This window comes from Centroberyx affinis, unplaced genomic scaffold (assembly GCF_046629955.1).
Source record: "Centroberyx affinis isolate AG114_WGS23_722 - 3 ecotype Tasmania unplaced genomic scaffold, CSIRO-AGI_Caff_v1 ptg001907l_1, whole genome shotgun sequence".
Taxonomy (NCBI): Eukaryota; Metazoa; Chordata; class Actinopteri; order Beryciformes; family Berycidae; genus Centroberyx; species Centroberyx affinis.
In genome coordinates this window covers 35948-58869 of record NW_027280270.1, presented here as the reverse complement: position 1 = coordinate 58869, position 22922 = coordinate 35948, and the positions used below count along the sequence as shown (strand labels likewise).

Genomic DNA, 22922 nt, shown 5'->3' with positions numbered 1-22922 from the left:
GACATTGAACAGGACAACACATTTACTCTCTTAAACCAATATTTTACATTGGTAGAACATTTTATATTCCAGTACATTCAGTGAATATCTATTGAATGCATAATTATTATTGACATTCAGAGTTATTTTGAGACGTTTCTGATAATTGTGAAAAGGCAAAACCACCCATAGCAAAACGAAAGTTGTGTGGGCAATTGCAATTAAACACCTACACCTTGCAACAAATCAACACTCTGGAAATTGGAAAATATAGTAATTTAATATAACATAATTTACTAAGAAAATATAAACTTTACCCATCATATAACTGCAGCTATTCAGTCAGTGTCTGCAACTCGCATGGAGTCGAGCGTACAAATGGTTTTGATAAATTATTTGTGCTGAAAGACAATGTAAAAGATTGACTCTATTTTCTGCTTTTCTTGGCGAGAGGTTGGAGGTTACAGACTTATTAGACTTACTTGCTTTTTGCTTTATTCAGGAAGAAGATAGTGAACATTTTAAGATTAAAGTCTCAGAAGTTATAAGTGTGAAGTGTGTGCAAGAGAGACAGAGAGATAACGAACATTAGAATGATACGGTCTTGTAAATTGCCTCAGAAGGGACAGGTTTCTGGATGTCTCATCCCAGATCTTCATCCCACACAGTAACTGCCTTGACCACTTGAGGAAATGTTGGAAGTGTACCATGAGCTATAAGAGGATGGGCAGGAAGTGCCAGGATCAATTCCTAGACTGCCATGTCTTCTACTACTACTACTACTACTACTACTACCATTCCTGTTTGTATGTTTGTTTTATTTACACATGAATAAGATCTCCAACAAACTGGAGATGCAAACATGTGGAAAAACCTACAAAAAAATATATTGGGGCCCATCGAGTCTTGCTGAAATACAGGGGGAATCCTAGAATTTGAACAAGTGGGAGATTGAGATCTTCGAGTTACCTGCTATGGTTATGCGCTGTTGAAATTTGAATGTAGTGTAGAGACCGTAGCAGCGCCCTCCTGGCCATTCTGACATGTAAGCTAAAAACCAAAAACCCAAAGGTGACCAGGAGGAGCTTCTGGCTAGCAAAGTCGATAATTAAAAACAAATAAGAATCCTATTTCATGCTCCTTATATTTGCCTGTTTTTCACAGTTGTAACCTTGCTTTAATTCATGTCTGGCATTTGTATTTTGTATCTTACAATTGTTTATGCAGTTGTAAAGCACTTTGTAATATTGTTTTGAAAAATGCTAGATAAATAAAGCTCATTATTAAGATTATAAAAGCAAGAGAGTGACTTCACTGCAGGCAAAGCAAGAGAATCAATATTGGTGGCTGACTGTTCATGGACCCACATAGGGATGTTGCATCCCAAAAATATGCAAATTTTTGTCATACCAAACTGAAATATAGCTTTACAGGCAATGACCTTCTAGTTGTTCAGCCTAATTTTTACATTTCATAAAGTTGTAGAATTCATTCAATCCAAGTATTGTCCTGCTGTTTAAAATACTTCAACAGTAACTGACCTTAAGCCGCATTATTTATAACAAAGTTTATTTAAAATAATTTCATGGTAACACACATACAAAATAAGGTGAAATCTATAAAACTTTGTAAACTTCTATCTTCACACAGTTTTTGGAATTAGTGCTTCAGTATGCATTCATTGAAAACTACTATGGGACAGCTGGAGTCTGAAGGAGGAATGTCAAGTCAAGCCTGGAGGACAAAGTCTCCACATTTTTTGAACTCGACAAAATCCCGGTAACGTACTCTGAAGACGTAAAAGGTCGTCATGGTGAGTTGCCCCATGTCTACATGTGGAAATGGAGACTTTACATGATGATAGCGTGTCTTAGGCCTTCAGGAAGAAAGTATTTATCTTGGCTTTGTGAATGAACTTAAGTAGCTGCTGGATGATCACAGGAAACAAAACTCATTAAGTGCAACTTTTCTAACAGTGAAGGAGCTGAATCGTCCAAGGAGTCTTTCCATGAGTGTTTTGGTCATCAGCTTAACACAAACCTGGTCAAGTGGCTCAGTAGTCAGAGCTGTAATCCAGTTATTCCTGACCTGTGTGTATGTGTGTGTGTCACTTGTCCTCCTCGTCAGTGTCCATGTAGCACAAACACAGCTGCTCCTTTCCAAGCAGGATCAGGGAGTCTCCACTGCAGTGCCAGCTCAGAGACTGGACCTGGAAACCACCTGGTGGCAGAGAGAGGGAGGCAACTACGATGACAACACACATACACATTAGCATGCATAAAAAAAAACATGGAGGTGATTTAGTTTTCCTTATTTTAAACACCCTCACTTGTCACTGTGTAACTTGAGCATCTGCATTCAACTTTGCTCATATAGATACTAATTGATACTAATGGAATGCAATAACATTTTCAATTTTAGTCTGTTAATATACTATACCAAATATACTTTATATTTTTTGGGGGAAAAAGTATTTATACTGACACCAGAGTTGTCACGGTGGTGCCATTTTGACACCGGTGTCCTTTCCCACCTCAACACCGGCTATACCGGTTATACCGCCTGTCGCCACTAGGAGGTCCAAGCGCTAGCAAAGTCAGCGTCACTACAATGAAAAGTGAAACTTAAAATTCCTCTCCAAACTGTATTAACGCCATTTGGAAACGTTACAGTTTTTAATCAGAGATTTATAACACTGCTCAACACTCAGAGAGTTAATGTGAGTGCAGGTCAGATTCTGGCATATTGCCCTTCTTTAGGCTTCCATTGGATTGTACTGGACTCATTACTGCCACTAGGTAAGGATAATTAAATCCTATTCATCCTCTGTCATATTAGTGATCAGATATTAATGATCAGTATGTTTTTAGTATGTCCATTTATCATTTAGTAGCCTAACTTGAACATGGAAGTTCTGAATATGTGCTTTTATTTTACAAAATACAAAATAACGGTATTCCCGGTGTGGGCTAATAACACCGGTGTGGACTTCAAGACCGAATGCCACCGGTAACACCGCCCACCCAACAACGCTAACTGACACTTATGTTAACTAATGAGTGGCTTGGCATTCTTAAAGCTGCATAAGGCAAAAGTTTTATGTAAAATACACCCGTCTTATCAACCTAAATCACGAAGTGGGGCTGCAGTGGTATTGGGTATGATCATTGTTGGGAAATCTTCTCTGTGGCGGTTTGAAACTGAAGAGCGGAAGACAAAACTTGCTCCTAGACAGCAGCGGACGAGTGCACCATGGAGCTTTCTATTCCATGATGCCTTAACATTTCAAACTCTTTAACGACAAAGCCCCGTTACCTTCAGTGGGGACTTGGACAGAGACGCAGCCTGAGGGGGACCAGAGGTACAGCTTGGTGTTGCCTGTGCACAGCGCCAGCCGGGGCCGTCGGGGGTCCCACTGGAAGCAGCGCACGGCCGACGTCTGCTCCAGCACAGCCTCCAGGCTCATCTTCTGCATGTCCCACACCCATACCACACTGGCCATGCTGTCTATGGTTGGGGAGACGCAGATAAACAGTCATAGCCACTCTCCGCCTAAAGCACCGTGAAATGCTAGCACTGCAGCTAACATTATAGAATCATTTGTGACTTGATACTGCTTTAAATCCCACAGGATCAAAATTGGCAAAGTGGCACTTCTCAAGGATGCCAAGAGACATTTAGCATTAGCGCTTTCAATTAACATCAATTAAACTCTACATCTCCTTTTACTTTAAATTATCCTCCCACCATTTATAAAGGGATTTGTCCCACCTAGGTGCCATCATAAATGGGACACAAGACTGTGAGCTGCATTGACTCCCATATTATTACATTTACTCTAGAATATTAATTCATTTATCAAAACTATAAAAATTAGAACTGGAAATATTTTTTTTAAACTATAATACTTACCCTTAAAATGTATTTGTTGTATTTGTGTTAACGCAAGTCAATAAAGAGATATGAAAACTATGTGGTGAAAAGCAACTGGAATCAGTAAATTACAAGTTTAAAATCATGTTATTTCAGTTCTTGAAATGGTATTCAAAATTATAACCTTGCGGTTAACAAGTGCCTCGACTTTGTACGACTCCATTCCATGAATCAGCCAAAATGGCAGAGGGTGATAATACAGTAAATGGCCACTTTTTCTTGGGTTCACCATGTAGATAGAGTGAACAGAGGGGAAGACATACCGTTCTTGGTGGCTAGATAGCGACTGTCTGAGCTGAAGGCCAAAGTGGAGACACCAATCTTGGGGTTGGCTCGGTCTGGGTCTGGTTTGACCACAGGAATCTGGACTGGCGGTGGACAGATCTCATCTGAAACAGGCCACAACAGCAGAGGATAGACGCTGATGAAACAAAGCTTTTTTTCTCAGAAGTTTTAGTGAAACATTGCTTTTACAACACATTATTTTTTACAATGTTAACTACATTAACAACAGCCGAAATGGATGAATTGTACTGGATGTAAGATCTAATTCATGCTGTATCTCTGCTCCTGAAAGTCGGCATACATTTGCTCTGGGTGTTGAAGACAGTGCTGCCCATGGTGATGTTGTGGAGGGACAGGTCGTCATTGGCAACAACTGGCCTTCTCTCCACTTCCTTATACACAACCTAACAACACAACCAACAGTAAATCAAATGTTTTCCAACCCTTTTTAAGAAATGAGAAGGCACTTAGTGAATAAAAACATAAAATTGTACATAGCTGGCGAATACTCACAGCTTTTGGGTTGTTGATGGTGGCTGGGTGCTCAAACTCTGTGATCTTCTTCCATGTGATGTGATTTAGGATGCGCACCTGACAGGGGGCATTACAGTCTTGTGTTATTGACAGTGACATGAATTATACACATGAGAATTCATAACCCACATCCAAAACCACGTCAGGCACTTTCAATTTATACTTTCCTTTAATTGTAGAAATGTGAATCCATTTCTTAAGACAGCTGTCTTTACAAATATTACTTGTAATTTGTATTTACCAAAATAGTGATTGTGCTGCGGTCAATCTGAAATTCGGTATGTTGTTTGTCAATGTCATTAGCCGTTCATTTTCACGCGTTTGTCCTTACTTTTTCATCATAGCTGCCAATGGCCAGGAACTGGCTGCTGGGGCTCCAGGTCAGCGACTTGACACCCAGTGACCACTCATAGGCACTGTAGGTGGACAACAGTCGGCCATCCAAAGAGTACAGCAACACCTTGTACTGTGGAGAAGGAGCATCCACATGAACCAATAGTAGGAATGGCGTGTAGAACAACGCCTACTACAGTGTGAGGCCTGCTGGACCTTTCATCTACAGAGTCTTACTATGGGTTTGGATTTAACCTTCTTTGTGCTGTGTTCTTTTCAATTCTGTTGCTTCTTTTTATTTTTTTATTCCATTTTTATTGTTTTATTTATTTGATTATCTTATCTATGCTGCATTTTCTTTTAAATATCTCTGATTTATAATAGCCTCTAAGATTTTATATCCTTTCCTTCGTTAACATTCTTGGTGCTGTGTTGTTGTTTTTTCTTTTAGTTCTGTTGTTATAACATGATTTTGAGGATTTCTAGTTTTATCTAAAATATTTTGATAATAGTCTATCATTTCATACATGTCTGTATCCCAAAATCAGTGTTTTGACTCCCGCCATGAATAGCCTAGCGAATGTCATAAGCTCTGATGTTTCTATAGAAATGTTCAAGAACATTGCTGCTATATATCTGTGTCTTAATGTACACTAATCCATCCTGGCCATTGTATTTCTATGTCAAACGAATCATCACACCGGTGTATATCCATCACTCAGTATATAAGTATACTTTGTGGTTATATTTAGTTTTGACACTGATGATGGCACAAGCCGAAACATCTGTCCCCATTTCTTTTTTTGCACTTTTTTGCACTAAGGTACTGTTTTGTATTTTTATTGGTTTATTTGTTTATAGGTTTATAAGAATCCCCATTAGCAGCAGCATTTTTCTATTAGGGATGTAATAATTCTCCATCAGCATTTAAATCCCTCTCTTTTTGCCTAGGCATGGATCTTCTACTTGCTTTTTCAAATAACTAGTGCAGCGCCCGTTCAAAACATGCCTTTTCAGAACGGGCCGATTGCTTGGCCTCTGGTATTGCTGCTTGCAGCTTTCTTGAGAACCGCTCATCCAAACAACTTCACACTGGACACTGCGCTTCCAGTCGCTCGTTTTGAGCCCTGCTGCTGCACAGAGCGCTGTTCGCTTGTTTATTCAAAGTTTATTAATATTGAACGTGTCACGTGTCCAATTCGACACTGCACGTCCTTGGGTCCCAAGCAATACACCCGCCAAGTGTGAAGTAGATCGGACGAACGGTTCTCGAGATATGCGAAGGACACACATACAGACAGAGATTCCTTGCTTTATAGTATGATAATGATGTCAGTCACCTCCAGACAGCTGTCCCATACTGCCAATACGCAGCCATTGGGAGACCACTCCAACCCTGCCAAGTCCTGTGTCTCCGTCTCAAAATGCTGTGACGAAGTGAAGAGGAGCACACGTAAAGTCTTCGAACACATACATGAAAATTAATTCATCATGTGCGTTTACATACTTTACATTTAAATACATAACACACATATACCTTTATTTGCATGAATTATTCCTACAGCCCAGGATAATCCAGTTTTTGAACATCAAAGAGAGACCACAATACCGATAATCTGTGATGTCATCAAGATTGAAAAAAATAAATGAATTCAGATTATAGTAGCGCTTGCAGTTCTGAACCAGAAAATGTACCTTTCTCCCAAGAAAATTACCTTGGGTACTGTCAGAGTTACAACAGTTATATAGATAAGTCTTATTTTCTATTATCCATGGATCTAAGGCATCTCGGGTGCTGGCAGTTTACTCACTGTCTTGTTCGAGGACACTTTCAAAGGACAAACATTATGGGTCAATGCAGAACTGAACCTGTTACCAATCACAATTTCTCTCTTCTCATCACTGAAAAATCCTGATTTACTAAACTGTATTTCTTCTGTCATAGGCCGAAAACCTTCTCCACATTGAATCAAATCTCCTCTCCTCTACTCACTGTATTCACAAAATCCTTTCCATCTCTCTCCTTATCTCTTACTTTATTTCTTTTCCTGGCACTTCTCTCTTACACAATCATTTTACAGTCACAGGAATATTGTCAGGGCACTTTGGCCCTTATCCTTGCACTCGTTACTATTGGTTGCTTGTAATTTTGGTAATCTAGTAATATAAGATGATTCTCCTGTTGCCTTTATTGTAAGTCACTCTGAATAAAAGCGTCAGCTAACTTCTTAAAATATAAATGTAAACATTTCCCCTTGATAGTGGTTTTGAAATCCAAGGAAAATCCTTATCTCCTACTCACCCTGAGTAAATGCCAGTCGTCACACACAAATACACTGACATAGTCTTTGCAGTCACGGCGTTCAGCCAAGGCCATGTAGCAGCCATCTTTGCTGAAATCTATACCTGTGGGTGAGAGATGACGGGAGAGAGAGTATATTTTATAGGCAACAACGAGCTATGGTCAGTAACAAGTGTGATACAGACATTTTATCAGAATGGCAGTGAAATTGTGACAGTCAAGTTTTCGAACCAGCCAATGAAAGGAAAAAGTTAAAACGAAAAATAAAGCATATTAAAAAAAAGACACATTATGCACTTGTCGACGTAGATGCTTCTAGGATTATGAATGACTAATAACTCACAGCAAGAGGTCCAACACTTATATTGTACAACATATTATGGCTCAGTCCTTTAAAACCAGGGCACTTCTCAATTAATCATCACTATTTAAATGTTCAGTTTGTAGTTCCTTTAAGTCAAAATTCATTAAATTAACTCTATTGATCCCTGGGGGGAAATTGGGTCACTGTAGCAGCAAATAAGACTTGAATAGCAATACAATAAACAAAAAATATTGAAGATTTAAGATACAACACCCTCGTCATGCTAATACCAAGTTCCCATTGCCTAGAAAGAAGGAAATGGCCCATTATGAATAACTGAATACACAACCTCATTGCTTCCTGTGCATCTCATCCAATGTAATTATCCGAAACTTTGGCACCATCAACTCAGTGATATGTGACTACCATGGCCATATTATTTATATGACGGATCTCAGGATAATGTGGGTCACATAGGGGCACAGTAGTGCATGTGAAAAAGTGGGGGAGAGCCAGAGACAATCATTTCCCCAAGTCGCTGACAGGTCTGTTATGAAGAGCATGCCCCATTTACTGAAGAGAGGCACAGCTGTCAGCGGAGAGGACCATAGTTTGGCCAGAGACCCAGGGTCGCTCCATAAGGTAAAGGACAGTATGCGAGTCACGGGGAATGCTGCGGCGCTCAGACCAGTGGCCCTGTCCTCAGGTAGTCCTGGTAATACATATACAGTCATAAGCCACATGCAAATAAATAAAAAGATATAATCCTCATACTCACCCTTCTGACATGCCTTGGGATACTTGATGTAAGACACAGCTTTGGTGCACAGGGACCAGACGGTGACTCTCAGCTGTCAAGGGACCAAAGGAAAAAAAAAAGCTGTAGCTCATCTTCCAGTGAAAGTATGACAAGCAAACAGTATCGCCAGGCAGTGGAGGGGGCATAAATACATCAAAGAACCATATGTAACAGAAACATCTTGGATCTGGGGTCGGCTTTTGATCCCCACAGTGGTTTTACACGCCACCGAGACAGCCTTGGAACAACTGTGAGGCCATTTGGACCAGACGCCCTCTCTACTGCCATGAGAGACATGAGTCTCTAGGAGAGCTATTCGACCACTAGTCTTCTGTAAGAGGAGCTTGATTGAGGCTGTGATATGATGAGTGTAGAGTATGGAGACTGGGCGTCAACAGCGGCCTATTAATAAGAGCTCAATCAGCCAGGCCACTAGCCTAACGAGGCCTCTGAGTGCTCCTCGAGGCCCGAAGATTTGTCCATCAGCTGGGGAGATGCAGCCTACAGTGCAGGTCGGTATGGTCCAATTCTGAACGACGCCCCTGGAACGACTGAGGAGAGAGTGCCTAACACCTTTGAAGAGGTCTATGATGAGCTCTGTGAGGGATATGAGACACTGACATGGACCCTGGCATCATTGGGATCAATCATTAGTAGTAGGGCTAGTGTGGGGCGAGTGTGTGAAGTGCTGTTTGTATCAGTGTACGTCCCAAGGGAATGAACCCTCAATGAAGGGTTAATACATGTTTAGGGGTTATTCATAAACACAGGGTCCCTCAGTGTAGGCTAAACCGTTACAAGCATTCATTCCTGCCTGTGTCCATCAGGTCTCTCAATGCCAACAGGTAGGACAGGTTGTTGGCCATAGGGGTTGTGTAATATGGGCATGTGCAATATGAGGTATGCAATTTAGGGTCACAGGAGTTGTGCAATATGTCGCCGTTGGCAGCACTACAGTTGGGCTATTGAGTGAAGTGTATGCGTTAGTGGGTTGTTGCATGCAAAACGTATGGGTTAGGGTTGCTGTTTGCTGTTGTTTGGAGTGTGTACGAGTGAGTGTGTCTGGGTGCACACAGTTTACTGTTTATGTTGTTATGTTGAAGTCATGTTTTTGATGATGTTGCTATGATTGATGTCGTGCTGTGTTGCTATTTGACGTGCCATTGATGATGCTGCTGTCGCTATGTTGATGTTGTGTTTTCTATGATGCTGCTGCATTGCGTTTGTACTGTGAAAGTAGTCCAAGACAAATTTCCCTAAGGGGCCAATTAAAGTATATCTTATATCTTATCTCATAAAATTCATAGACAGGGGTTGTGTGACATTAGACTGTACTAAATAAAGACTGTATTGAGTAAGGGCTTCAACAAATGATTATTTTCATTATTGATTATTCTATCGATTTTTTTTTTATTAATCATTTAGTCTATAAAATATCAAATGACAAATGGCCATCACAAGTTACCAGAGCCCAAAGTGATATCTTAAAATTGCTGACTTAGTCTTACCAGCAGCCACAAAGTAGACCCAAAGTATTAATTTTATGATGATATGAAACGGAGAAAAGCAAGCAAATCTTAGCATTTGTGAAGCTGTAACCAGCAAATGTTTGGTATTTTACTTGATAAATGACTAAAACGATTAAACAATCAAAATTATAATCAATTCATTTTCTGTCGATCAACTAATCGATTATTCAACTAATCATTTCAGCGTTAGCCTGAGTACTTATTAAATTAATAGATCCTATGCCACACCTTGACACAGAGGAGGAACTAGGACTGGCCCTCACACTTAGCAGCCAAGAGGAAATGTTAGAGTAGCTCTCTCCCACTCTGACATATTTGGCACAAGTGTGACAAATTAACAGCGAGTTGTGTAGCCAAACACAAATGAGAGGCAGCGCCAAAGAATAACTATCTGCCCACAAAACGGCATAACAAAGAGACCACAAGTGTTAACGCTCAGTTTTGACAGCAGTCACTCAAGTGCCCACTGGTCTTACTTGAACAAGATTGATGCCAACAGTGCGTGGCACCAAGCCAGCAGTCTGGCATATTCCCATCCAGGGTCCAGAATAAAACGCGGCATCTTGCCCTTCAAGAAACAAGGAGCACATGCCAGTCCTTGGGACACTGTTACAGCATTTGTGGTGTGTACCATTGGCTGGGTGGTTGGATGTAAATGGAGAAACCAGTTGCTATCCCACTGCTTACAGACACCGGCCAAGAGTGGCACGACACAAAATTAGATTTTTTTTGTTTACGTAGGACAAGTATGAATGGTTATAGTAATTATGTGTAATTATGTGTACTAATTATGTCTGTATTGAGTACCTTTCCCAATACTACTATAATTCTGGCTGAAAATGGTGAAAAAAGTTATCTTATAGATAGACCAGAATAGGCCATCACATTTTAAAAAGGTAATGAATGTTACTCATGATCAAATGACATCTACCCTTCCCTTTCTGTGTAATTAAAATAATAATTTAAGCATCAAATTGCATTCTGCTACTTCTCAGTTTTTGGTGAGTGCGGGCTTCAAGTATGACTGATTTATCCTGATTTGGTCCGATACCGGTATCATAGCACCAACAACAAGTATTGTAAACTACAATTATTGTGATCATTTGCAATAAACGTGTGTCTCCAAGGTAAAGACAGAGATGATATAGGGAGAGTATGGCAAGTTTGATCATTCTATCCTTTTATTATAGCAACTGTTGTTCAAACTAGCAACAGTCACATCATTAGTCTGTTTTCCGCCAACATGAAATTTGTTTGAATTGTCCTAGTGGCAGAGACAAATTTGTACAATTTCTTAATGCCATCCAGGTGAAGCTTCTAGAAGCCAGAAACACATTGAACAGGTCACAGTGTTGTGCAGCATTAAGAAGAACAGCCCTCAACTAGTTCATGCCAAATGCCAGCGCCTTTTACAATGCAGATTTCTGCAATGTTTTGTCTGGTTCACCCCCCTCTTAAACACAACCCAAGACAGTAGTCATTACAAGCAATCCAAATAGCATGCACATGTAAGCCCACCAGTGCAGTGTTAAGGGTGTTAAATGCATGGCCCTCATATCTTCTTTTACAGCTTAGTAAGCCAATATAATGTGCGTGTATGCAGTCCTTTCCGCAACCCTGTCTTATCGTGCTGTGAATGTTAAAGCTGTGAAAATACTGAACTAAACTGGTTCTGTACGCTAGCCAAGAGCGCTACATGGCTTCCATTTCACATAAGAAACACATGTTGGGTCTCCTAGACAGAACACTACACAAATTGAACACACTAAAAAAACAAACAACTTTTCAAAAATATATATTTGGTCATGAAAGTTTAAGACAACCCTAATTCCACAATTTTAGATTTTGGAATGTGCAGAGCCAAGATTGTTCACAAAGCTTTCATCATAGTGTCCAGACAGACATTTGAACTAGTCCGCTGTCTGTCACCTAGCTGGGCTGAAGTGTCTACCCTCCTGTTGGGTCAAGACATCCAGCTGTGTAGGCCCTGTAATAACACCTCACTGCACGCTTCCTGGACATCCCCCCAGACATGGTGCCATGGCAACCACCGTCAACATAGCTCAAACACAAATACACATACTCTTCTTAGATGCCTTGAACCCACCACATGGGGGATGGGGGGAGATCAAGACCCAAAAGGCAGTGTAACTTTAAACTGGGTGGAGGGAGGGCAGCATGAGGAAAATAGGTGGGAAATGCTTCTCCATGTGGTGTGGTATGCAATGGGATCTGAAGTTGGTAAAGCTACACTTTGGATGAAGTATCCTCACCAAAGGTGAGCAGCAGCTCTGGGGATGGGGGCTTGGGACTGGAGGGTGGTGTGAAAAGGCAGCACTCCACTATAACAGCTGCTGTTTATCCATCAGAAAAGGAAAACTTTAAGTCTATGCTGGGGATAGCATAACTGCCAACTGGTGTTCACTGCTGGCTGTACATTTACTAACGAATAATTCTCTCTTTTAGTATTGTTTTTGATCACCAGAGGCACATGGATCCCTTTCTGTGAAGAACCTCCTTAATGAAGTTGTGGGGTTTTTCTTTCTTGTTCTCATGGATGGTCTAAGGTTGGGGTTGTCAGTCTCCATTTATTATTTCATAATGTGGGTGTTGTGAAGCCCTTTGGGACTGTAACTGTGATTAAGGGCTATACAAATAAACTTGACTTGACATGTCAAGAAGGCCTTAAGACATCACCAAATGGGACAGTTGGGGCTACCTTCTGGCAACACATCCATAAGGTATCTGTGGGCTGGCAGTCAGGCCAAGAAAACCACAGAATTAGGGAACATTCCCCAAAGGAGAGGCTGTGGGCAACATATGATAAATAAGTCCATGTGTAGCACCAGGGCCACTGAAAGCAACCTGCAAGAAAACCTATCTATCAGCAATTCTTGTTGCGCTCCTAGGCGAGAGTGTATGGAGTGTATGTGATGCCATATAGGCCTATCTGTCAGCAGAGGATTAGACTCTTGGCATTCCACATAGGAAACCATCTCAAACCAATATAGCCCATTTCTCCTGTTACAGCCTCATGATTCTACCAAGGATCTGTAGCCTCCCGCAGCCCAGACATAGGTATGGTTGAGCTATTGTCCCTCGTTGCAGCACGGCAGCTGCCTACGTTCACAGTTTAGTCTGATAGTGCTGTTGCCAACAATGCTACGTGTTATCGGGGCTCCAGCCGCACTGGCCAAGTATGCTATTGCTAACCTGATCCCAACAATGTAAAAACCATTAGAGAGGTAAAGCTCAATGCTGTCCTTGGCTGGAGTTTTTCCACCCTTAGTTTATCACCACTCAGCTGGTAAAGGTGGATTAGTGTGGATGCTTGGGTGGCATTTTGTGGGGTCGTAAGATAAACGATGGGAATTCAAATAGGAGATGACTTGGGTGGAGTCTCACAATACATAGGCTAGGTTTCAGCAATGTGCCTTTCTATTAAACCTGTGACACGGCGCCATTCCAAATTTGAAAACAGCTGTCTTTTTTCATGCGTCCTCGCACAAAGACAGAGTTCTTCCATGTTGTCAATAATAAAGCCTTTTTGAGGAACAGCTCAGGAGCATTTCTAACTTCTGGGAACAGTGACTAGGCTATATGTATGTCTACCTGTTGTCTGCCAATAGTTGCCACTGTAACTCCTGTTAGCACTAGCACTGATGTAAATCCTTCCCCTAATGTAGCAATGTCAGCTGTGAGCTGACAAATTACTGTATACCTCTGTATCAAAATGGTCTGAAGGTATTTTGTTCTTGGTTAAGAAAAAACACACTTTAATAGCCACACATATACACACACACACACGGCCAGCCACACAGATACATTCGCACATAGACAGACACACACAAACACACATTGCACAGTCCACACCACAGGCAGCTGTCCCTAAACAAGTTAATATAGCAGGCTGTTTATGAGTGGGGCTGAAATTCAAGCCTGACACGAACACCCGTCTGGCACAGCCTTAATGAAATCTTGGGCTGGGGTGAAGGTAAGGTCAGTGGGCCCCTTGGCAAGGTGGTAGCCATTGCCTACGATGCTTCTGTTAAATTTGTTGTGCAACCGTAATCAGGAAAAAATGCTCATTAATAGGACGCACTGAATAGTACCCAGACTTCTATGGTCAGTTTTTGATGGCATCACACCACAGGTTAGAAGAACATGTAACTGTGACATGCACTAGCATGAATCATTAGACCTGAAGCAAAGCCCATTAAGACCCAATCAATCAGAAAAAATCTGGCCATGACAAGCTGGCAGAGCAAAACCACACACATGCTCTTTTCCAGCAATGCCCTGCTACACATTCACACTGTTACAGCACCATCATACACACTTGAGAGCTGCCCAATATGATCAGATGTATTAAAACTGCCTACTGATCAACTACATTGGAGCAGTTGGAGGTTAAGTACCTTGACCATGGGCACACTCCAATTTTTCACATAGAGATATGTATGATATGATATGAGATATGAACTTTCAACCATATTATCATGACTTTCAAGCTGCCGTTCCCAGAGTCGGCAAGGACGAAAAAGCACTCCATCATGTTAAATCTGAAGTACACGTTATCAGTTTTCAATTTTCGGTTTTCGAAACTCATATGTTCCAGTAGTTAGCACCTTGCAGGGTGTGCGCTCTTTTTTCTTATTGACCAAAGTTATCAGTTTTCGGAATGAGAAACAGTGAGTAGCATGTTGCATTGAAACAAATATATGTTGCTTGCTGGCACCATTTCAAATATAATGACTTGGATATTAGTGGAAAAATAAACCTTTCATTTGCTTCCATTTGGGAGTCCATTTGAGTCCACTAGCCCAGAAGAAATCAAAAGAGTCGCTTCAGGTAGACTGGTAAGATACACATCCAAAATAGTGGTGAAGGGGATTGACAACAGAAAGCAGTTCCCGAGTGTTAAACAAGTTGGTCTGATGATTATCACAAGTCAGTTGACACCAACTTATTTAGAGAAAATCCTACTTTTGATCTTACTTGCCTTAAATGTACTATTCATTTACTCAATCATAACATAACATAGCATGAAGTCGAGTCACACTCTTTTCGAAGTCCTTGTCATCATAAGCTATACTGTACTATGCAGACAAATTCCTCCCTGGGGAAGGAGCCTCCATTCTATTCCTGTTTTTTTTGGAAGATGCAGACAGACACAAAGCAGACATGCCACAGACGCTTGCACTCCCTGCACCCTGCTCCAGACCAGACACAGTTGTGTGCTGGGCCGCAACACCTGTCAAATGATTCCTGGAGTCAGGTTCAGCATGACAGACGCAGCCCACCGTGGCATGGTGCCCTAGTCATATTCCACATGGCCCGGTGGGTACTAGCCATATCCCCTCGCCCGCTCTGACATGTGCTTACAACAGGCTGAATATACAACAACAAATTCAGGAATCATGGAATGAAATTCATTGTACTTTATAAGTCTACGTTTCATTCTGCAGACCTTTCAAGACAACAATCAACTGCATTTATGCTATGAATTCTACATTTACAGCCATCTTACTACAGGGTGGACTGCCTTTTACATGACATAGACTACAGGTATTCAAAGCAAAGGAATGTAATCTTCTTTGTAAATGTGATCATACTTGTAGGCTGCATATTGGGATGAAAAAAAAAAAATTCAACTTGTAGCACTGCCAAACACGACATCCACTCTTGTGTCTGGTGTTCCCCAAGGTTCGATTCTAGGTTCCTTACTGTTCTCTATCTATATGCTTCCTTTAGGTCACATCATTCGCAAACCCAATATATTCTTTTATGGCGGTACTGGGGCCAGGACCCCGGCCAGTTGTCTTTATGTCTTTACAAGAAATTACTTGTTCGTTCACAAGGAAATAATGCCTCTTTAATGGTGTAAATCACAAATGCCTCCTCATTTTTTTAACCAAGAAATGCCTTTTCTTTATAAAACTCTACAAAATGTCTGGTGACCAGTGTGTTTGGGGGGTGGTTGTACAGTCCTGTTTCTTCCCGTTGAATACATCTCCAAAATAAGGTATTTTCTATTCTTCGCTGACCTTGAAAAAGTGAACCATTCTTTTACATCATCTCGTTTCAACTACTACATCTCTTTCCTGTCTCAGTCAGAATACTCTGTCTCGTCTGCAGTTAGTACAAAATGCAGCAACAAGGCTTTTAACTAAATCTAAGAGACCTGAACATGTTAGCCCTATTATAAGCCTCTCTACACTAGTTGACAGGTAATTATAAAATTGATTTTAAGATTTTACTGATCACCTCCAAGGCTTGTACTGGATTAGCACCTATCTACATCCCTGACCTTTTAATCCCCTATGAGCCAAATCGCAGCCTATGATCCTGAGGCAGTCATTCCAAAATCCAGGCTGAAAACAGGAGATCAGGCTGTCTGGCTTCTTTGATGTCTTCTTTTAAATGACTCTTTTATAAACTTTAACAAACGTTTATGAACTTGCTTTTACTTTGTGTTTGTGTTTAGACTGATTGCTATCATCTTATCATTTATTGTTTTTATTGTTTTCCTTCTCCGTTGTTCTATGAAGCACTTTGTAACTTTGTTTTGAAAAGTGCTCTATAAATAAAGTTTATGATAATTATTACTATCAACAGGACATCGCTAATAGGCATCACTGGCAAAGGAAATACCAGAGCTACGTCGGAAGGGCACATACACATTGCACCCGTGTTCCGGAGGTACTTGAGACCCATGTATGACAGGATGCTAACGGGGGGGGGGGCTATGAAATCAGGCTGAATACATGTGGCAGGTGGGGGGTGTGGAGGGGTGTGGGGCAGTTCAAGGAAGGCTCTGGTGTCTGGCTATTTTCAGGTCTCCCTTCCTTGCGGGCCAGCAACAGTTGACACCAGACAGGCATACACATAAACACACACACACATGCACACACGCACACACACTGTGACTTCACACTTACATGGAACTCGGTGGTGTTGAGAATGTGACGTCCGTCTGGGCTCCAGCGCGAGGAGACTAGTCCAATTGAGCCCTCATCAATCTTACAGTGCCAGTCGGGCTGTTCGAGAGACCACACCTGAAGAGAAAGACAGACACAAAAAGAGATAGGAAGAGAAGGACAACCACCAGCCATCACTGACACCCCCGCCACCTTGTGTCTTCCTCAACTTGAACTCAGTAACCTGTAAGCAACACCTGAGCAACATCAGAAATCATGAAAGACTGGCGCTGGTTACCCCTTCAAAGGTAAGCTGCTGTGTGCACTGAGCTGTACTGTATGTGAAACTTCTTGATAGTACACAAGTGTGCCACTGTTGTTTCCACGACTGCAACACTCCGATGAACCAATAATTATGACGACTTTTGTCAATCAATTTGGATGCACGTTAAAGAAAATGTATGGACGTAATTTCAAAATTAATATCCCTATTTTCTGTGGATGAACAGATCATTAACAGAGACTTTGGACATTTTTGAGCAATCCAAAATTATTGGCGGACTTGGTGAAGATTAACTAAATATTTGTAGAAAAATAAATAATAGTAATAAGCTAGATTCTTTGGTCAAATCAATTGAATAACGTCCTTTTATTCAGAGGCCAAAAAAGTTTGGTTTGAATCATAACTGTTCTCTTAAAATGATGGTTGTCACTAGGGATGCAAATTTTTATCAATTTCCTTAATCGATAAGCTGTATAAGCGGTGAAAGTGAAATTGCGCCCTTGTGGTGGTAAATCATTTCAGCAAAAAATGAGTAATAGCACATAGCCTACATTGTCGATTAATCTGTAAATATATGCTTGATCGATCAAATTCTTAATGCCGATTAATCGATTGTCGATTAATCATTAACATCCCTAGTTGTCACATTGACCGTCACACTGACCAACACCCTTGATTCCAAAGCTTATTTATGCTCTTCTTGGTTAAATGGTGAATTTCTTTTGATATGGATCTCAGTGAGTTTTCTGGTGTGGATCACATTATTCCTTCTGGTATAGTGTGGGTCAATCAATAAAATGTTGAGGCAGTGTCTACAACCATAACTGTACTAGTACCATGCACCAAACTAGAGATAGTTGGTTTAAGGTCAGATTTCTGTCCTTTTTTTCTACATTGACCTGTAGGGGAGAAATTCCATGTGAGAAACTCAGCATCAAGTATCCATCTGTATCTTTTTGATACGAAACAACAAAGGAGCAGAAGCAGTCACTCCCTCAGAGCCCGAAATCGTACATATTCGTCAACAACGTAGTAGAGTAAAAAATAAGACATTCTAGCCAAGTGAGATTTATTCAAATACAAGATACAAATTTATCTATAATGTGGTTACTTGCAAAGCCCTTTACAGAACGAGGGATATAAATACAGTTAAAACCAAGTGACATTTAGGAAGAAAAAAATGTATCTCTTTCAAAATAATATCTATTGAGCCAATTAAATGATTTCAGAAGACAGAATATGGTTCATTATTGGTGTTATGAACAACAGCCGTTTTGGCTCATGTTTACCAACAGTGCAAATAAATTCTGTAAAGCACTTTTCTTCATATTTTCATCAACTTTAATCACTTATACAGAAGTAGGCTTTGTGAATATCAGACACAACTCCGGCTAAAGAATTATTGATTGATTTCCAAGCTATAGAAACGCAGTCACGCTCAGTTGTAGGTTCCTGTCACATCTCTATATTTAATGTCTACATTTAATAACATATATCAGTGATGTCACATTTAAAGACTTCCCTCTTCATCCTCTCCAAAACATTACATAATTGCTTGATGCTAATAATTATACCACGTCATGTCCACCTCCCAGCCCAGCACCTTTAAAATTTACAATTTACAATTTCACATTTGGCAGACACTTTTATCCAAAGCGACTTACACATGAGATTTTCATACAACACAAGCAAGGTTCTAGTTAGGAGAGAGCAACGAGAGTAAGTGCTATAAAGCTAAGTTCTGGTCCAACAGGACATAGGTGCTAGAGGCAGTGCTACAAGGCAGTGCTATGTGGCAATGCATAGAGTGCATAGAAGCAAATTTTTTTTTTTTTTTTTTTTTTTGAGACAGGATGTGCATGTCTTCACTAGGGGTTGGAATTTCAGCTAATTACATTGCCAGTTAACCTAAAAGTTGAAAGATTTCATCAATTAAACAGCATTTCTAAAAAATAGAATGATGTTACAAACAGATGCAATTCATGGCTTTTATTGTGTACTCTGTATACCAAAATATGCAAACCATGTACTGAATGACTTCGATTTCTCCCAAAGTATGTTATTAATTATGAAACATTAATTCAGTTGTGCAATTCTATTCATATCAGTGAGCAATGAAAATCTTTTTTTTTTGCTCTCACAACACTGTTTGTAAGTCAAATTCAGTTTTCCTCTAGCCCAGTGAGATTCACTGTCACCACAACTATTATGTGACAAGCACATTGCCAGCACTTGACGACTCATGTACTCACTCCCATCCCTAGTTTTTACAGTTCCGTTCTCAGTATCCTACCTGTACCAGTCCTCTCTTGTACATAGCACAGAGAATGAAGAGGGAGTCGGAGGACCAGTCCATGTGGACTATCTGGTCCAGGCAGGTGTAGAGGTGCAGGATCTGCAGGGTGCTCACATCTCGCACTACCAGCCTGTACTGCACACAGGTAGCCTGATGGGTGAAGACAGAGAAAACATGTCAGAAAGAGCAAGACTCCAAGCCAACTTTAACACGGGTCATAACTATTATCCACCTGCAATTAGCAACCTAACCGAGGCACTTAAATCACTGTTAGATGTATTCATTCTAGTACATAAAACACATGTAAGAAGTGGCATGTATTATACAAAAAGACTTACCAAATATTTCCCATCAGGGGAAACTTTGCAAAGTTGGTTGGACTGCTTGAAGACCTCAGAGAAATTCATCTTATGATGTGCACAACCGTTCCTACACTGTGAGAGACAGGGAAATTTTGAACCAAGAGTTAGCATGGTAATTTAAAAAACATGTAGTGATTGGAAATAACGACCGCTTTCCATGGCGGAAATAGTTTCAACTGACACCCCACTCATCTCAACTGGTGCAATTAGCAAATATGAACACATGATGGCGCCATAAGTCCAAGAAATATATACTGTAAACGGTGAACATACGCACACACACACACACACACACACACACACACACACTTTATTTCCCTTATGCCAGAGTTCTTGTCTAGAAAAGGTACTCAAGTAGGGTAACAGCTACTTTATTCAGCTTCAAACAAAAATCATTAAGAGGTCGCGCATACTGCAAATTGTCCCAACAAAAATTACCCGCTGACCCCCTTTGGCCTAACCTTTAAATGGCATGGGTCATTATCACTCCAATGTTTGAACCTTTTTGGATCACACCAATAAAGCTGTGTATGTAAATGGCATACCGTATCTCACTGAACAGACTACTTTTAAGCATGAAATTAGAACTTACTGAAGATGAGAGTAAACACACACCCGAAGTAAAAGTGCAGACAAAATATACATGGATAACTACAGTAACGTTGTATGTAGCTAATTAGTTACATTACACCTCCGGCAGTCAGCTCAACCTACACACAGTAAAGTGTAGTACGGGAAAGAAGTATTTGTTTACTCGGCGAAAGTCTGGACTGTAAAGATGAACCTGCACACAAGTACACAGAGACAATGCTAGAGGTAATAATACTAAGTTAGCTTAGCTAGCTGGCGCGACAAGTAACTCTGCTTGCTATTTGTGCAGTTTAGGTAAAGAAGGTAAGCCAGCAACTACAGAGGCCAACACTACGAGCTAACATTAACGGTAGCTGTCAGTTGTCATGCAATTGATTCAAGCTAGCCAACGCTAGCTGCAGGTAATGGGACTTTAGCTAGTTAGCTAGCAGGTGGCTAACGCTGACAAACTTCATCACACAACTAACGTTAAAACTTACACCAAAGCAGTGCTGTCTTCACCTGTTAGAGGAGAGACGCGAGGAATCCAGCAGTTCAGAAAACTTTCTGTATTCACATGTTTCTGTTCTGTTAACGGTCTGTTAACAAGCTGTTGCGGGTTGTTTGTATGAACAGATGGCGATAGAACGGCGCTGTCCAATCAGCGTGTGCCTACAGCGACTTTGCTTCTGGGAAATGTAGTTCAATGTGTCGCGCGTTAATGTTCTCTCGGTGCGTGCGTGTGTGTGTGTGTGTGTGTGTCACAACATTAATGAATAGGCAACAATTCATTATATTTTCTTTTATAGGCATTAAAAAGTACTCTCAGTGCAGAATGAGGTAGCTTTCGATAGGTCTACATCGAAATATCTAGTTTATTTTTTTATTATGCCTGTTCCCATGAAGTTTTCTATAAAGGGTTTTCCTTTAAATATTCTTTTATAGTTGCCCAGCCTACTGTTATCTTTAATCAACATAATCCTGTAGGCACAGATCCGTTTGATTGCCTTAATATTCACCTCCATCAGCCCTCTGGTTTCCCGCTTGTGTGCGCCCAAACCGCGGCTACCCGCCTCCCTGCTTCTCCCAGCGCACCGTGTCATCTCCAGTTTCCTTCAGCAAAGCTCTCACTTCCCTGAATAGCGAGCAAATCCTTTTTTTCTCCTCTTACTTCGCATTTTAATATTTTTCTCCGAAAAGTCAATCATTTCCAAACGTTGTTTATCAAATTCTGAAGTCGGTCGATTTTTTTTTTTTTTTTTTTTTTTTTTTTTTTTTATGGAGGGTCATTCTCTTGGCATGTTAGATAATAAACAGGCAAGTGATCTGCGCCATTTAATTCCTAGGCATTTCGATTGGGACCACAACAATCTTCTGGTAAGTTGATTTATTTTTTTAATATGCTCTCTGGTCTAATAGGGGTAGTGATTTATTTAGCTTGTCATAGGTTTTATTTTTTATCAATTAGGCCAAGCAGCTTCTCCTTGGACGACATTGATATGGTCCTAGTTATATCGACATTTCGTTATTTTCAAAAGTGGGACTTAAGATGTCAAAAGCGATTGTTTAACAACTGAGAAGATCAATTGAAAGTTGTATTAAAATTTGCCTATTGACAAGACAGGCCCACTCTATTGAGACTTGGCTTACACAACATGCAACGCTGCAAGCATTTAGAAAAATGTTTATTTTATAGGCTAATGTTTCTGATAAATATTTTGTTGATTAAACATTAAACATTGTTGATCTGGTTTGGGTAATGACTTTTTTGAAGGTCTGCGTTTTGTGGGCTATTCTCCAGGTAGGCTAAAAGAAAACAGTCAAAATAAAGGGTTATTGCTTATATAAATAAATAGGCCTTATAAAAAATAAAAAAAATACGCCATTACAGTAGGTAGGCCTTTATAAATCTATTTTTATCCCTTGCATTTTTTTGTGGGCACAGTTTTTGCAAAAAAAAAATAAATGTTACCATTGAAGAACTATTGATTTTTTCAACATGCAGGCTAGTCATCCTTTCATTCAATAGCATCCACAACACAAAGGCTTGATTGATTTGACTGACTTGATTATTAAAACAATGATGTTGTTACAGGCTAGTAATGGACTGATTGAAATTGTAACTTTCACAATATAGCCTTAAAGAATTTATATTATAACCAGCATTAATAGACCCATTCTGTGAATTGTGGGCTCCAATAAACCTCTTCCTTTGCATCCCTCATTTGTAGGCATATGAACATTTTCACTTGGCAGGATCTGAGATACAATTTTGAAATTAATTTATCTATTGTTCTCAACTGGGACTGTGTGTTCTTGGAGGAAATGGCCCGTGGGAAGGCAGTGTGTGTGGACGTTGTCATGGGCGCTGTAACCTGGGAGTGGAGACCCATATAGAGACAGGTGAATAGAAATCAGAGAGGCACAATGTCAAACTTAGAGGACGGTGAGAATAAGCCACCAGAGGCCGTGCATCACAGACAGACAGTCAGA

General features: G+C 40.4%; 1 protein-coding gene across 2 annotated transcripts; it reads right to left on the bottom strand.

The window, feature by feature from the left end:
- Nucleotides 1–1583: 1583 nt before the first annotated feature.
- On the bottom strand, nucleotides 1584–21072 carry wrap73 (WD repeat containing, antisense to TP73). 2 transcript variants are annotated; one of them, XM_071530262.1, is made up of 13 exons: nucleotides 20952–21072; nucleotides 19836–19931; nucleotides 19495–19647; nucleotides 16940–17056; nucleotides 8449–8521; nucleotides 7367–7470; nucleotides 6405–6491; nucleotides 5063–5197; nucleotides 4711–4788; nucleotides 4499–4601; nucleotides 4176–4301; nucleotides 3295–3486; nucleotides 1584–2199 (listed from the first exon to the last, which is right to left on the bottom strand). In XM_071530262.1, exons 2-13 carry the CDS (start codon nucleotides 19902–19904, stop codon nucleotides 2087–2089), a joined length of 1350 nt encoding a protein of 449 aa, XP_071386363.1. In that variant the 5' UTR covers nucleotides 19905–19931; nucleotides 20952–21072; the 3' UTR covers nucleotides 1584–2086. The 2 variants fall into 2 exon arrangements, with proteins under 2 accessions (XP_071386363.1, XP_071386362.1); XM_071530261.1 differs by having other exon boundaries at nucleotides 20930–21058.
- Nucleotides 21073–22922: the final 1850 nt, after the last annotated feature.

Coding starts and splice junctions, on each gene's coding strand:
- wrap73 (XM_071530262.1), bottom strand. CDS start 19,904: ATGAATTTCTCTGAGGTCTTCAAGCAGTCCAACCAACTTTGCAAAGTT. Junction 7,471..8,448: donor TCCCAAGGCATGTCAGAAGG/GTGAGTATGAGG, acceptor TCTCACCCACAG/GTATAGATTTCAGCAAAGAT. Junction 3,487..4,175: donor CTATCTAGCCACCAAGAACG/GTATGTCTTCCC, acceptor CCCCAACCATAG/ACAGCATGGCCAGTGTGGTA.